At 35.7% G+C, this 13722-nt stretch overlaps 2 protein-coding genes across 2 annotated transcripts; both read right to left on the reverse strand.

The window, feature by feature from the left end:
• Positions 1 to 3779: 3779 nt before the first annotated feature.
• Positions 3780 to 10973, reverse strand: LOC115227784 (protein FAM200A-like). The gene is made up of 6 exons (XM_036498743.1): positions 10657 to 10973; positions 10551 to 10564; positions 9982 to 10457; positions 7969 to 8019; positions 4620 to 4730; positions 3780 to 3812 (listed from the first exon to the last, which is right to left on the reverse strand). The coding sequence occupies exons 1-6, from the start codon at positions 10971 to 10973 to the stop codon at positions 3780 to 3782; spliced, it is 1002 nt and encodes a 333-aa protein (XP_036354636.1).
• Positions 10974 to 12901: 1928 nt separating this feature from the next.
• On the reverse strand, positions 12902 to 13510 carry LOC115227785 (zinc finger BED domain-containing protein 5-like). The gene is made up of 2 exons (XM_029798518.1): positions 13087 to 13510; positions 12902 to 12993 (listed from the first exon to the last, which is right to left on the reverse strand). Exons 1-2 carry the CDS (start codon positions 13508 to 13510, stop codon positions 12902 to 12904), a joined length of 516 nt encoding a protein of 171 aa, XP_029654378.1.
• Positions 13511 to 13722: the final 212 nt, after the last annotated feature.

A 13722-nucleotide genomic window follows, 5' to 3' on the forward strand; every position in this document is an offset into this window, starting at 1 on the left:
ATGATGACGTAAATGAGAAATAAACACGTGGTATTTTTGAAGAGAAAACACCTGCGAATGAAATAAATCATGAAGATGCGTTTAAAATGTTGCAATATCAAAAAGTACTATACTCAAGACGATATTTTTAATATTAACGCAATTCAAATGATCAATCAATTAATCGAAGATACAATGTTTACTAAAAAAACAATTAAATTAAATGTGGAGAAAAAAGACGGCGGCATTAGGCCTATTGCCGTCGGAAATGTTTTCCGCCGTTTGTTTGCAAAAGTCGGGTGCAAACTGGTAATTCCGTCTATTAGTGACGAACTCCAGCCCATTTCGTCTTTCAACATTTAATTTAATTATTTTTAATTTTGTGAATATAAAATTTGATTAAAATTTGATAGTGAGTATTCAGTTACTCGCCAAATACAGTTACTCGCCATTTTTGGCTTGGTCCCAAACATGTACACACATGGTCATCTTGTTATGAAGTACCAAACCTCCACATCCTGTTACATGAGGATATGGTTTTGGCAAACGTATACATGTGCACACAACAGGATCCAACTTACGCCAACCAAAGAGGAGGCGCTGTATGCAGTTGACCAGTACAGGGCTGGAAATATGGAGAAGTACAAGACTAATCCTGATTATCCGGATGACGTGTCAAGATTCTTTGTTGACGTGACCAACTACCTAGAGTCCCTTTCCGTCTCTGCCTGCAGGCACTGTCTTCAGCGGTGGTGTTTGCAATACAACAGCCTGTTACCTCAGCGACAAGTCCATATATGTCGAGCTGTACAAAGATCTCACAAGTACGATCTCACTTTCCCACCTTGAAGATGACACGTATACAACGATATGGGACCAATCTTTCCACATCGACAAAACATGTTGCTTCCAATACTGCGGGAATTATTATTGGTCCTCATATGAAGGATTGATGATAAACGCAAATGGAGATTGTCCAAGAATGTGCCTTGGTCGACCCCATGCGATGAAGCCAGGTTGGAAACTGCAAGGAGAAGAGCTATCCATTGACATGCAGTTTAGGGTGCATGACTGTGAGATTCTTCTGCTGAGGTAGGACTCACATGAAAGTAAATACGGCCGATCTCCATTACTTGACACCGATCAACAAGTCGTACAGTCATGTGTAACTAAAATGGCCATGTATGAATGGATTGATCAGAATGGAATGCTACGTCCATGCTGCATAGGACCCTGGTGCATCAATCAACGCGATTGGACATCAGGGCTCGTCAAGCCATATTGCCTAGCAGACACCTTCTTTGTCAACGGAATATATGTTGACCGCGATTTGAAGTTACGGATCCCATACGATTACACAGCTGATCAAGAGTATCATGCCGAGTTTAACATCTCTTCGTTTATGACGGATATTGTTCCATGATAAAACTGCAATCAAAAAGACCATCGAAACCAATTACTCAGACCTATTTGGTCAATTGGGTCAAAAATAGCTGCAGCCGCGAAATTCGTTGGTGTCGTGGTTCTGCGTTTTATTGCCATTTATATTTTGTGGCCATACATCCACAGGAGGCACATTCATGACCGTGTTGAAAGATTACACAAAAGGGCATTGGGGAGGTATCAAAAATGGAGAAGGAGAAGGTCAATTCAAGAGGTTGACGACCCTATTGAGCTGGCGTCCGGGTCAGAGCTCACAGTGCAGAGAGTTCTCAAAAATATTTCTGTACCAGTCTCTTGTTCTTTACAATAAAAAATTCTGTTCTGTTATTTGTCATTTTATAATATTTATCTTGACAAAATAGATTTTGAAATAGAATTCAAATATTTATTTTGAATTTTCTTCCAAGTCAGAAAGTATAACCACCTAGGCTCGGTATGGTCTCACTTACTAGAAAAAGGTTGAAATTGCTCGACAACTAAAAAGTCATTCACACAGAGTACTTGCTCAAAAATATGAAACGGGCATTGGCACAATTGCTCGAATAAAAAAAACGATTACGCCGCAAATAACCTGTGGGAACATTATTCCAAATTTTCGGACTGAAACAAAAACTGACGATATTTTTAAAACATTGGATAGTAAAGTTCTCGACGTTTTTCAACAATTATGGCTCCAAAATATTCCAGTTTCAGGTCCTCTTGTCAAAAAAATTGGTAATTTTACGTTTTCTCACATTGTTTTAAGGTTTGAAAATTGCGGGTAAATTGAACATTACAAGCTTTAAAGCATCGAATGGTTGGTTAATGAATTTTTAAAAAAGACATGAAATCAAATTCAAAATCCTTAGCGGCGAAAAAACTCATGTAATCGTGCTGGAATTCAATCATTTTTAAAAGTTTTCCATTAAAAAATTGATCAATTTGGAAAAAATAATGGATCACATAAAACAAACGCCCCCAGGGGCGTTTGTTTAATATGTGTGAAGTTAGGGGCGTTTGTTTAAAATGTGTTATATTGATGTTATAAAAAATTATATTATAATTTTTCCCATGTTTATTGTAGGTAGTACATACGAAACAACTTTAAGAGAACTTCTAGGAAGTGATACAATCGGGATAATATCATTTTTTAAGGCAAAAAGTCTAATGAAATCAAAAATGATGTGTGTTTACTGCAGAACAGAAATGGTTTGGGTTTTCAAGCGTACCTATCTGACCAATATACTTGGAAATGTCAGAATCAAAACTGTTCAAAATACAAGACCACATTGTCAATACGAACAGGTTCTGTTTTGGCTACTTCGAGTATAAGTCTCAAAACATGGTTAGATATTTTGTATAGGTGGAGCAATGAAGAATCAATTGTTATGATTAAAAAATCACTGACCTTATCATCTCTAACACTTATAAAAATTTTTAAAACCATTAGAAAATGTATTAGCAGACACTTTGAAAGTAATCCCGTAAAATTATGTGGAGAAAATGTAGTCTGCCAAATCGATGAAAGTCTCTTTTGTCATAAACAAAGTACCATCGGAGTAGACTTGCTAATTCTCAAGTGTGGGTATTCGGTATTGTTGATACCTCATTTTCACCGGCAAGAGGTTTTATGCGAGTGGTTCCAAATCGATCAGCGGCCACTTTAAACCAATTATCTGTGAAGTAATTCTGCCAGGATCAATTATCCATAGTGATGAATGGAGGGCCTATTCCAATTTAAATGTTTTGGATATGACCACGCTACTGTAAACCACTCAATTAACTTTATTGAACCAACCATTGGTGTTCATGCCAAACATGTGGAGTCCTATTGGAATAAAAACAAATTGCGTTGTAAGAAAATGAAAGGTGTCAAAAAAATTTTTACAAGACTACCTAAACAAATTTATGTGGTGTGACAACGTAATTGGTGATCCTTTTGAAAAGTTAATGGAGCTTTTGAAAAATTATTATGTTGTTCAATAAACTTGTTTCTGAAGTATAGTATTTATTTATAAATTTGATTTTTAGTTTTACATTACTTTAATGTTTTCGTCGAATGTTTGACATGTATAAATTTAGTGGCGTTTGTTTAATATGTGTAAATTTAGGGGCGTTTGTTTAATATGTGTAAATTTGGGGGCGTTTGTTTAATGTGATCCAAAATAATATCTTTAACATTGATGAAACTTGTCTTTTTATAAAAAAGACCCCAAAAAATCATTCGTACAAAAAAATAAAAAAGCTTCAGGGTCTAAAATGAATAAGGAAAAAATTTCTTTGCTCTTTTGCTGCAGTTATTCAGGCCAAAAATTTGATCCTTTAATAATCGGGAAATTTAAAAATCCCAGATGTTTCAGAAATTTTAACCCTGAGGATTATGGTGCTATGTACTCATCTTCCAAAAATGGCTGTATGACAAGAGATATTTTTATTCAATGGTTATTCTTAGTGAATGAACGAATGAAAATGGAAAAGAGAAAAATTTTAATAATTCTTGATAACGCTTCGTGTCATGAAAATAAATCGCTCTCAAATATCGAATTGCTGTTTTTACCCAAAAATACAACTCCAATTCTTCAACCATTGGATAATTGGATAATCAAAGCTTTTAAAGATAATTATTCGAAGGCGTTAATTGAATTTATTTGTTGAAAAGATGAAGAAGATTTTTACTGCGACTTACTTAAAAAAATTAATTTACGCCAATCATTGATAATAGTATCGAAATCGTGGCAAATTCAGATGATCCCGATTGCACATGCGGCTTTAACTATTGAGGTTTATCTGGGTTGAATTTTAATTAAATTAATAATTAGATGATAACGGTTTGTTTCTCTAACAGAATTTCCAGAATTTCTTTCACCAAATAAAAGTAACGGATTTCCCCAAACAGCACTCATGTAGCCTAAGAACTAAAACGTGTTTTATATATTTTTTGAATTACATTTATTTACAAAAATTGTATTATGTCGCGTCCCATGGTGGTAACACTTCCCGAAAACATTTTTATATGTTTATAAAACGTGCGTCGAACCATTTCTTGGAAAACGTATAATTCTTCATACGAACAAAGGGAAGGAATTTGTCAACGAAAGGATTTCCCGATTGTGTGATAAGTACAGGATAAAACACGTGAGAGGTCATACAAGGTGCCCTTGGGTGCAGGGGCAGATAGAAAAATTAAACCAATCCTTGAAATATATGTTTTCCTCCACCTGTTTGTCTGAGAACCTCAAATATAAATGAATTTGAATAAAAGACAGAACAAAGAGTTCATATAACTCAACGGTACATTCCACTATGTCGTTTGCATCGTTCAGAGTTATGTTTGGAGAAAATGCTGATCAGTCGGCAAACATAGCGAAGAAGAACTTGTTCTCTTATTCGCAAAATTCATGTATTAATCCATGTGGATGAAAAAAATGACGTAGAGAATTACATGGCAAAACGGCAGTTCATTCGATCCGTGAACTTATTGAATCCTCCGAGGCGCCAATCATGGTTTAACTAGACGTCTCGAACGCCTTCAATTCCATCAGACGTGACCACCTACTGGAGTGCTGCCGCGAACTGGTTCCGTTCGCTTATCCCCTCGTACATCTTTCATACGCTTCCCCAAGTGTCCTTATGTTCGGTGATGTTCCTATCTCTTCGTCTACAGGGCTCCAGCAGGGCGATCCACTGGGTCCTGTTCTTTTTTCTTGTGCGTCATGGAACGCAGACTATCTTTCCGAACCCCGAAGATGATATCAAAGAAAGTGATGTTAAATGGGCCGTAAATGAATTGCCTTGCAACAAGGCGCCTGGCCCGGACGATATTTCAAGCGAGATGCTTAAGGTGAGCTTTTTATATGAACTATTAACGAATATTTCTTGATGTTCTAACAAATCGATTAAATATGCAAGTTTGTGCTTATTGAAATTCGTTTTGAAATTTTTTATGACTCCCAGGTCCATTAGCTGGACCAAGCCTGTACTATTTCGCGGTATAAACATGATTTCAATATTAGACAAATCTTCTGGTATGGAATGGGAAAAACAGTTATCCAGAATAAGCAGAATTTGTTTTCTCTGTAATTTTAGATTCATATCAAAGTTTATTAGCCAATCTATGAAGATTTTCCCAGTCATCTAAGCAGGCTGGGAGCTATAAAATTTGTGGCCAATCTGAGAACTGGCCATTTTGCAGAGTTTTTTCAATTTTCCAGAGGTAAATTGTTAAAAATGGCCAATTTGAGAGGTGGCCAATTAGAGAGGGGCCAATTTGAGAGGGTTGAGTAAATTTCATTCCCAAGAATCTTGAGTCAAGATTATAAAGATATATATTTTACTAAAATGAACAATAAAATACTACAAAAATAAAAATAGAATATATAGAAATTAAGTTAATTCAAAAAATCAATATTAATGGAGATTAATTAATTGATAAAATGAAAAAAATTCGCTTGCAAAATAAACTTTATCCAAGATATTTTGCTAGTAGTCAATTTAATTAATCTTCACAAAAATAGAAAAGAAAAAATATTATAAAAATAAAGCATTGATTTCAATAAATGATCAAATAAAATTAAAAACAAAAATGCACAACAAAACAACAAAATATGACGTGCTAAACACGTGAACAATTTTTTGTATTTAATTCAATAACTCAAAAACATTTAGAAAATAGAATAAATAAAATTTAATATTTTCAGTCTGTTTGACATTAGCAGAAAATATGAATTCAACCAATTAACATCAATGAAGACGTCCGATGTAAAAACATACCAATTTCTTTTCAGACGAAAAGGACAAAGAAAATCATGTAATTAATGACTTTGAAAAAACAAACATAATAACATTTAAAGAGAGTCAATACAGATTAGGAAATTATGACTCGCCAAAAGCTGGCTGCACCGCGGATAACAAACGAATTGCCTCGCAAGATTGCTATAGATACCCTCTGGTACAGCCACCTGGTTTCCCGGTGGTCATTGGTCTTCTTTCCAATAAGCTTCCCAATTACCGAAAGAATCATCTCCCGCAGGCCCAATCACGCCGCTCGTCTCCACAGTAATTGGAACAATGCGGGATGCGTCTGGAATCGACGCGTACTTGCTCCGTTTGTTTTTTCTTCGGCCTGGTAAGACGCGAAGCCAGAACACGACGCAGACGGAGTAACGGTTCCCCGAGAGAAAAGATGTCAGCACAGGTTATATCCCAAACGAGACATTCTCTTTGCTGTGTGGGAATACAGTCATTCCGTCCGGACGCTTGCCGTCTCCGCGATTAAGACCAATGGGCTTCAAAACCGAAGGGATGCCTACGATATTAAGCCCCAGTTTGACGACGTTGTTCAAACTGGAGTGTCTCGAGGTACGTCCACAACTTGACCGACAAGAAATAGAATGGAGGTTATCCAAGACTATCAACTGGCCACACATGCATGGGTGAGGGTGGCAAAGAATGATTCCGACTCGTAAACAGGTATGAGTCGAACTAACTCATCATCCAAAAGTATCCAGCCGAGGATAGTGATACGGGATTTAACCAGTTTAACCAGTGTGGTTGCAGTGGAGGGAAATCGAGACTGAAAGAAAATTCAGTTAGTTCGAAATGTTCAGAAGAGGGAAAAAGAACAGAATTCACAAAATTTCTCGATTCCGAGAGGAGAGCAAAAATTATTTTAGCAACATTCTCCCTGATCTGATTTCCGCGTCAGTTCGGCGTTGGTGTCCGAGATGCCTGTGAGGCATCTGTCTACGGACTGAGGAAACTGGCCACAAAGCCAACTCCAACATCTTATTTCTCGTTAAGCTGGATGTGTGCAACGCCTTTAACAGTGTTTGTAGGGATCACATCCTGGAAGTCATTTACGCCCGTTGATCGACCGATTGTTTACCTATCTTACGCGTGTCCCTAAATCTTATTTGGGAAAAATTTGCTAATTTCAGCGTCTAGTCTAGTGTTCAGCAAAGGGATCCATTATGGTCTCTCCTATTTTCCCTCGCAGTGAACCATATTGCCCAAAGACTGTCAAGCCCGCTCAATTTCTGGTATCTTAAAAATATCACCTTGTGTGGTTCGCTTGAATCTATAGGCAACGATGTTGATGATATTATTTAGGGTTTTTGCCAAATCAGGCTATCCCTTAATGGCTCCAAGTCGGAGATCACTCGGCTTTCTTCTGACTACTCTCTATTTGATCAGACCTTCGCATCCCTTTCTGAGAAGGTTGTCGGTCTCAGATCGACAGATCTGACAAATCTGGTTGTCCTTGGTTTGACAATCTCCAATGGAAGAATGTCCACTGCTATTTCAGACATTAAACGTGAGTTAATTCTGACCCTAGAACGAATCTCCGACTTGAAGTACACGTAGGGCGATTTCCTGTTAAAAACTATCTTTGTACCCGGCGTCTCACCTACCTACTCGTTTCATCCGCATGTTTTCCGGAATCCGACATGTTGTCTGACCTGTAAGTCTCTCTAGCAAGAAATAGATGGTTTGTTTATAAACTCTCCTAAGAGGACTGGAACAGCCCTGCATAGGTTTTTCTCTGTAAGGACAAGCATAGGAGAGTATTTCCCTTTTTCTCATAGTGTTGCTACGTGTATCTTCATAACGCCAGATACACTTTGTGATATTAAAATAAAAGACAGTCGTGATTTTTTGCATCAAGCAACATTATTGTATGCACAAGTTCTTTTGTGTGAGAGATTGAGCATATGTCCAAATAGTGTAACAAAGGGTGAACGTTACGTGACGGAGTTTAAAAAAAGAATGTCAAAATTAATTTGTATCAGGACTCTCTATGGCAATTTAATTATTTTTGTATTCAAAAATAAGAGATTTCTTTAATGTCGGGCAACCCCTGAGGGTCGCTTACTGTGCCTTTAGAGCCCAATTTCTTTCAGAACCATGTAGCTTTTTACAGTGGCCTAAAAGCCGATGATTATCCATTTGCCCCAATCATTATTTATTTAGTCTATATAAATATTTTAATATTTTATCAAGTTCAATCTAAAATTAGATTAAACGTTTTTTCTTTATTCTCTGTTTGTGAACAACTTACCCATTATTTACAATCTATTGAGTTCTCAAATAAACGCATTATCACTACATACAAAAGAAAAAAGCGCCCAATCCTTTTAATCACGACCATAGAAAACCACTATAAGAACATTGAAGAGCCGAATGCTAGCGCCCAGAGCATGAAACTTTAACTGTATTTCAAAACCGGCAACCTCAGAGGCGATATACAATGTTATTGGTAGCTACGAACAAAATTCGTGGATCAGCATCAACTATAACATAAGAACCCCCATCTAATACTAGTTTTGCTCATGTTTACGAACAACGTTGAATTCTATAGTTATTGACATGATAAGACATGCATGAACAAAGCTTTCTATTGAAATTAATCTAACTAATCTCGAATAATATATAATTTTCCTACGATGTTATTTACCATATTTTTCATCTTAATAAAATTCTTGAAAATGTCTAAATTTGCCTTAACATAAACTGCAAATCCAGTAAAAATAGTATTTCATTTAACGTACAAAAATAAAGGAGACAAAATTAATTTGGATGCTGGATATGTGTATTTTTTCACGTTTCAAATAAAAACAATAATAGTTGAATGTCCCCTTGTAATGTCCCCTTTGAGTCAATGCGTGACGATATTAGGGCCCACTACTTAACCATGGTAAAGGACGCCCTCAAGACGTTTCTGCGGCCTGATTATCCTTCTTTCTTGTTAGGGCATGGGCGGGATGGTTTCAATATGTCTTCGAATAAATCAAACTTTAAGAAGGATTCTGTGCAAAAGGCCAAACCTAAGACTTCGTGTAAACCAGAGGTTTCCAAGCTTTTTTTTACGCGCCTCCCTTAGAGAAAAAGTACAATCTTGCGCCTCCCTTTATATTCCATAATATAATACAATTATTATTTTATCAAAAACAATTTTTTAAAACAAAAAGTTAATGAGATAATTTTTTTTCCATCTTGGCGCAAAGTTTTTCAAATCTTGGTGTCATCGCAGAGAGTGCTACTCTTAGCTCATTAGTCACTACTAAACGAGTTCGATATTTAGATTTAATTGCAGCTAGTGCAGAAAATCCAGTTTCGCATAAATATGAAGTAGCAAATGGCAACAAAACTTTCATTGCTTTATTCGACAAAATTTCATATTCCGTTCTTACATTCAACCAAAAAGAAATTAGCGGTTCTCTCTCAAATTTTTGTTTCAATAATGTATCGCATGACAATTCTATCAATTTTTTTTTCAAAAGTTGTCAATGCAAATTGATTATCTTCTTCATCAATAATGGATTCTGTATCCATTCGAACATTTTACAGTCGAGATCTTTAAAATAGTGAGCAAAATGCTTCAACAAACAATCCAAATGTTCAGCAAATATGTCTTTGTTTGCTTCAATGTTCACTATGGCGCAAAAGGTGTTTAAAAGTGGAAACATGTCATAGATATTTTTTTTGTATATTTGATTTCCATAATACCAATTTTTTCATAAATGCTTTTATTTTGTCCTTTTGAGAGAATAAATGTAGTTGTGGTCCCTGCATTGATTTATTCAATATACTCAATTTCCCAAAAATGTCAACTAAATAGGCAAATTTGACAATAAAGTCATCATCCCTGAACAACTTTGCATCTTCAATATCATTTTCATCAAGAAAATCTGCAACTTGATCTTTGAGTTCAAACACCCTTCTAATCACTTTTGCACGAGATAGCCAGCGTACCTCACAATAGTATAAAAGCGATGTATATTTTGAATCCATATCTTCACACAGCTTTGCAAAAAGCTTAGCTCTTAAAGGACTGTGTTTTATGTAGTTTATAACTTTTGTAATTTGCGCAAAAATATCGTTCAGTTCTGGACTCATATTCTTTGAGACAAGTGCTGATCTGTGCAGCATGCAGTGCGTCCAGATAATTTCTGGTGCTCTGTTTTTTACAAGAGCTTGAAGACCAGATTTATTTCCTGACATTGACTGTGCTCCGTCTGTACAAAGTCCAACACAATTGATCCATTCTATGTTATTTTCTTCAAAAAAAGTATCAATTATATTAAAAATTTCATTGGCCGTGCTCCTTCCAGGAAATGGTTTGCAGAATAATAGATCTTCTATTATTGTACTTTCTTCAGCATATCTGACATATGCAATTAAATGTGCATTTTTATTTATGTCAGCTCCCTCATCAACTTGTATAGCAAATTTACAGTTACGTAGTCGAGAACCAACTGATCACAAAGATCTTCAGATATGTCATCAATTCTTCTAGCGACTGTGTTATCAGCAAGCGGTATTTGCTGTAATTGTTTTGCATAGGATTCGCCAAACATTGCTTCAACCATATCGATAGCTGCTGGCAAAACTAGAGTTTCTCCGATATTGTGCGGTTTCTTGCATTTTGCAATCCTGTAAGAAACTTTGTACGATACTAGTAAAGCATTTGAAGAGACAGAAACAAGTTTTTTTAACGATTTCGTTTGGTTATCAAACTCTTCTAATTTTCTTTTAAAAAATTCTTCAGACTTATGGACATGTTCAGAATGCATCGTTTCAAAATGTCTTCTTAATTTGCATGGCCTCATACTATCTGCTGCAAGTGTTTTGAGGCAAAGCAAATAGAGGGGTTTTTCCATAGAATCAACAAAGATACGTGTGAATCCTAACAATAAGTAAGATGGAAAGTATTTTCTTGTCTTTGGAGTGGTATTGATTATATTCCAATCTTTTGATTTTTTGAACCATCATCATCAAAATCTTTATTATTCGTGAATTTTCTTTTGCAACCACTCAAGAATTTATTCATGTGTTAAAATTATTTAATTGTCTAATAAATTAAATAAATTTTTGAAAAAATATAATTTTTAAATTAATAACTCTTATTATCGGAATAGTCACGTTTTTTACATAGATATAATTTTCTAAAAATGTTTCTGAAATACTTTTCGCGCCTCCCTTGACACGAGTCAACGCCTCCCTAGGGAGGCGCGCCTCCCCATTTGGAAACCTCTGGTGTAAACCAAAGAAAACTCAACTACGACAACGTCGCGTTCGCATCTCCTCAAACGTCTGCCGTTAGAGCCCTGACCCAGCGCGTCAATACCTTGAGTCTTCAACTCAAGCGTGCTGAGGGGACCCCGGATCGTGTTTTGAAACAGCAACGCGTGTTCATTTCACAACCGGATGTTCCCCCAAATTTGGAGGCTGGGAGCATCATTGATGACATTCCAGTTAGTTTTTCTGCGTGCCACGACGCTTAGGTTTCGGCCCAAGTCTTATCATATGACTTTTGGAGGCCAAAGTTCGTACGTTACCACGTTCGGACTGGGCTTTTCACCTCATCGAATGGTCTATATCAGAGGTTTCCAAGCTTTTTTTCGCGCCTCCCTTAGAGAAAAAGTACAATCTTGCGCCTCCCTTTATATTCCATAATATAATACAATTATTATTTTATCAAAAACAATTTTTTAAAACAAAAAGTTAATGAGATAATTTTTTTCCATCTTGGCGCAAAGTTTTTCAAATCTTGGTGTCATCGCAGAGAGTGCTACTCTTAGCTCATTAGTCACTACTAAACGAGTTCGATATTTAGATTTAATTGCAGCTAGTGCAGAAAATCCAGTTTCGCATAAATATGAAGTAGCAAATGGCAACAAAACTTTCATTGCTTTATTCGACAAAATTTCATATTCCGTTCTTACATTCAACCAAAAAGAAATTAGCGGTTCTCTCTCAAATTTTTGTTTCAATAATGTATCGCATGACAATTCTATCAATTTTTCTTTTTCAAAAGTTGTCAATGCAAATTGATTATCTTCTTCATCAATAAATGGATTCTGTATCCATTCGAACATTTTACAGTCGAGATCTTTAAAATAGTGAGCAAAATGCTTCAACAAACAATCCAAATGTTCAGCAAATATGTCTTTGTTTGCTTCAATGTTCACTATGGCGCAAAAGGTGTTTAAAAGTGGAAACATGTCATAGATATTTTTTTGTATATTTGATTTCCATAATACCAATTTTTTCATAAATGCTTTTATTTTGTCCTTTTGAGAGAATAAATGTAGTTGTGGTCCCTGCATTGATTTATTCAATATACTCAATTTCCCAAAAATGTCAACTAAATAGGCAAATTTGACAATAAAGTCATCATCCCTGAACAACTTTGCATCTTCAATATCATTTTCATCAAGAAAATCTGCAACTTGATCTTTGAGTTCAAACACCCTTCTAATCACTTTTGCACGAGATAGCCAGCGTACCTCACAATAGTATAAAAGCGATGTATATTTTGAATCCATATCTTCACACAGCTTTGCAAAAAGCTTAGCTCTTAAAGGACTGTGTTTTATGTAGTTTATAACTTTTGTAATTTGCGCAAAAATATCGTTCAGTTCTGGACTCATATTCTTTGAGACAAATGCTGATCTGTGCAGCATGCAGTGCGTCCAGATAATTTCTGGTGCTCTGTTTTTTACAAGAGCTTGAAGACCAGATTTATTCCTGACATTGACTGTGCTCCGTCTGTACAAAGTCCAACACAATTGATCCATTCTATGTTATTTTCTTCAAAAAAAGTATCAATTATATTAAAAATTTCATTGGCCGTGCTCCTTCCAGGAAATGGTTTGCAGAATAATAGATCTTCTATTATTGTACTTTCTTCAGCATATCTGACATATGCAATTAAATGTGCATTTTTATTTATGTCAGCTCCCTCATCAACTTGTATAGCAAATTTACAGTTACGTAGTCGAGAAACCAACTGATCACAAAGATCTTCAGATATGTCATCAATTCTTCTAGCGACTGTGTTATCAGCAAGCGGTATTTGCTGTAATTGTTTTGCATAGGATTCGCCAAACATTGCTTCAACCATATCGATAGCTGCTGGCAAAACTAGAGTTTCTCCGATATTGTGCGGTTTCTTGCATTTTGCAATCCTGTAAGAAACTTTGTACGATACTAGTAAAGCATTTGAAGAGACAGAAACAAGTTTTTTTAACGATTTCGTTTGGTTATCAAACTCTTCTAATTTTCTTTTAAAAATTTCTTCAGACTTATGGACATGTTCAGAATGCATCGTTTCAAAATGTCTTCTTAATTTGCATGGCCTCATACTATCTGCTGCAAGTGTTTTGAGGCAAAGCAAATAGAGGGGTTTTTCCATAGAATCAACAAAGATACGTGTGAATCCTAACAATAAGTAAGATGGAAAGTATTTTCTTGTCTTTGGAGTGGTATTGATTATATTCCAATCATTTTGATTTTTTGAACCATCATCAAAATCTTTAT

This window comes from Octopus sinensis, unplaced genomic scaffold (assembly GCF_006345805.1).
Source record: "Octopus sinensis unplaced genomic scaffold, ASM634580v1 Contig07144, whole genome shotgun sequence".
NCBI lineage: Eukaryota > Metazoa > Mollusca > Cephalopoda > Octopoda > Octopodidae > Octopus > Octopus sinensis.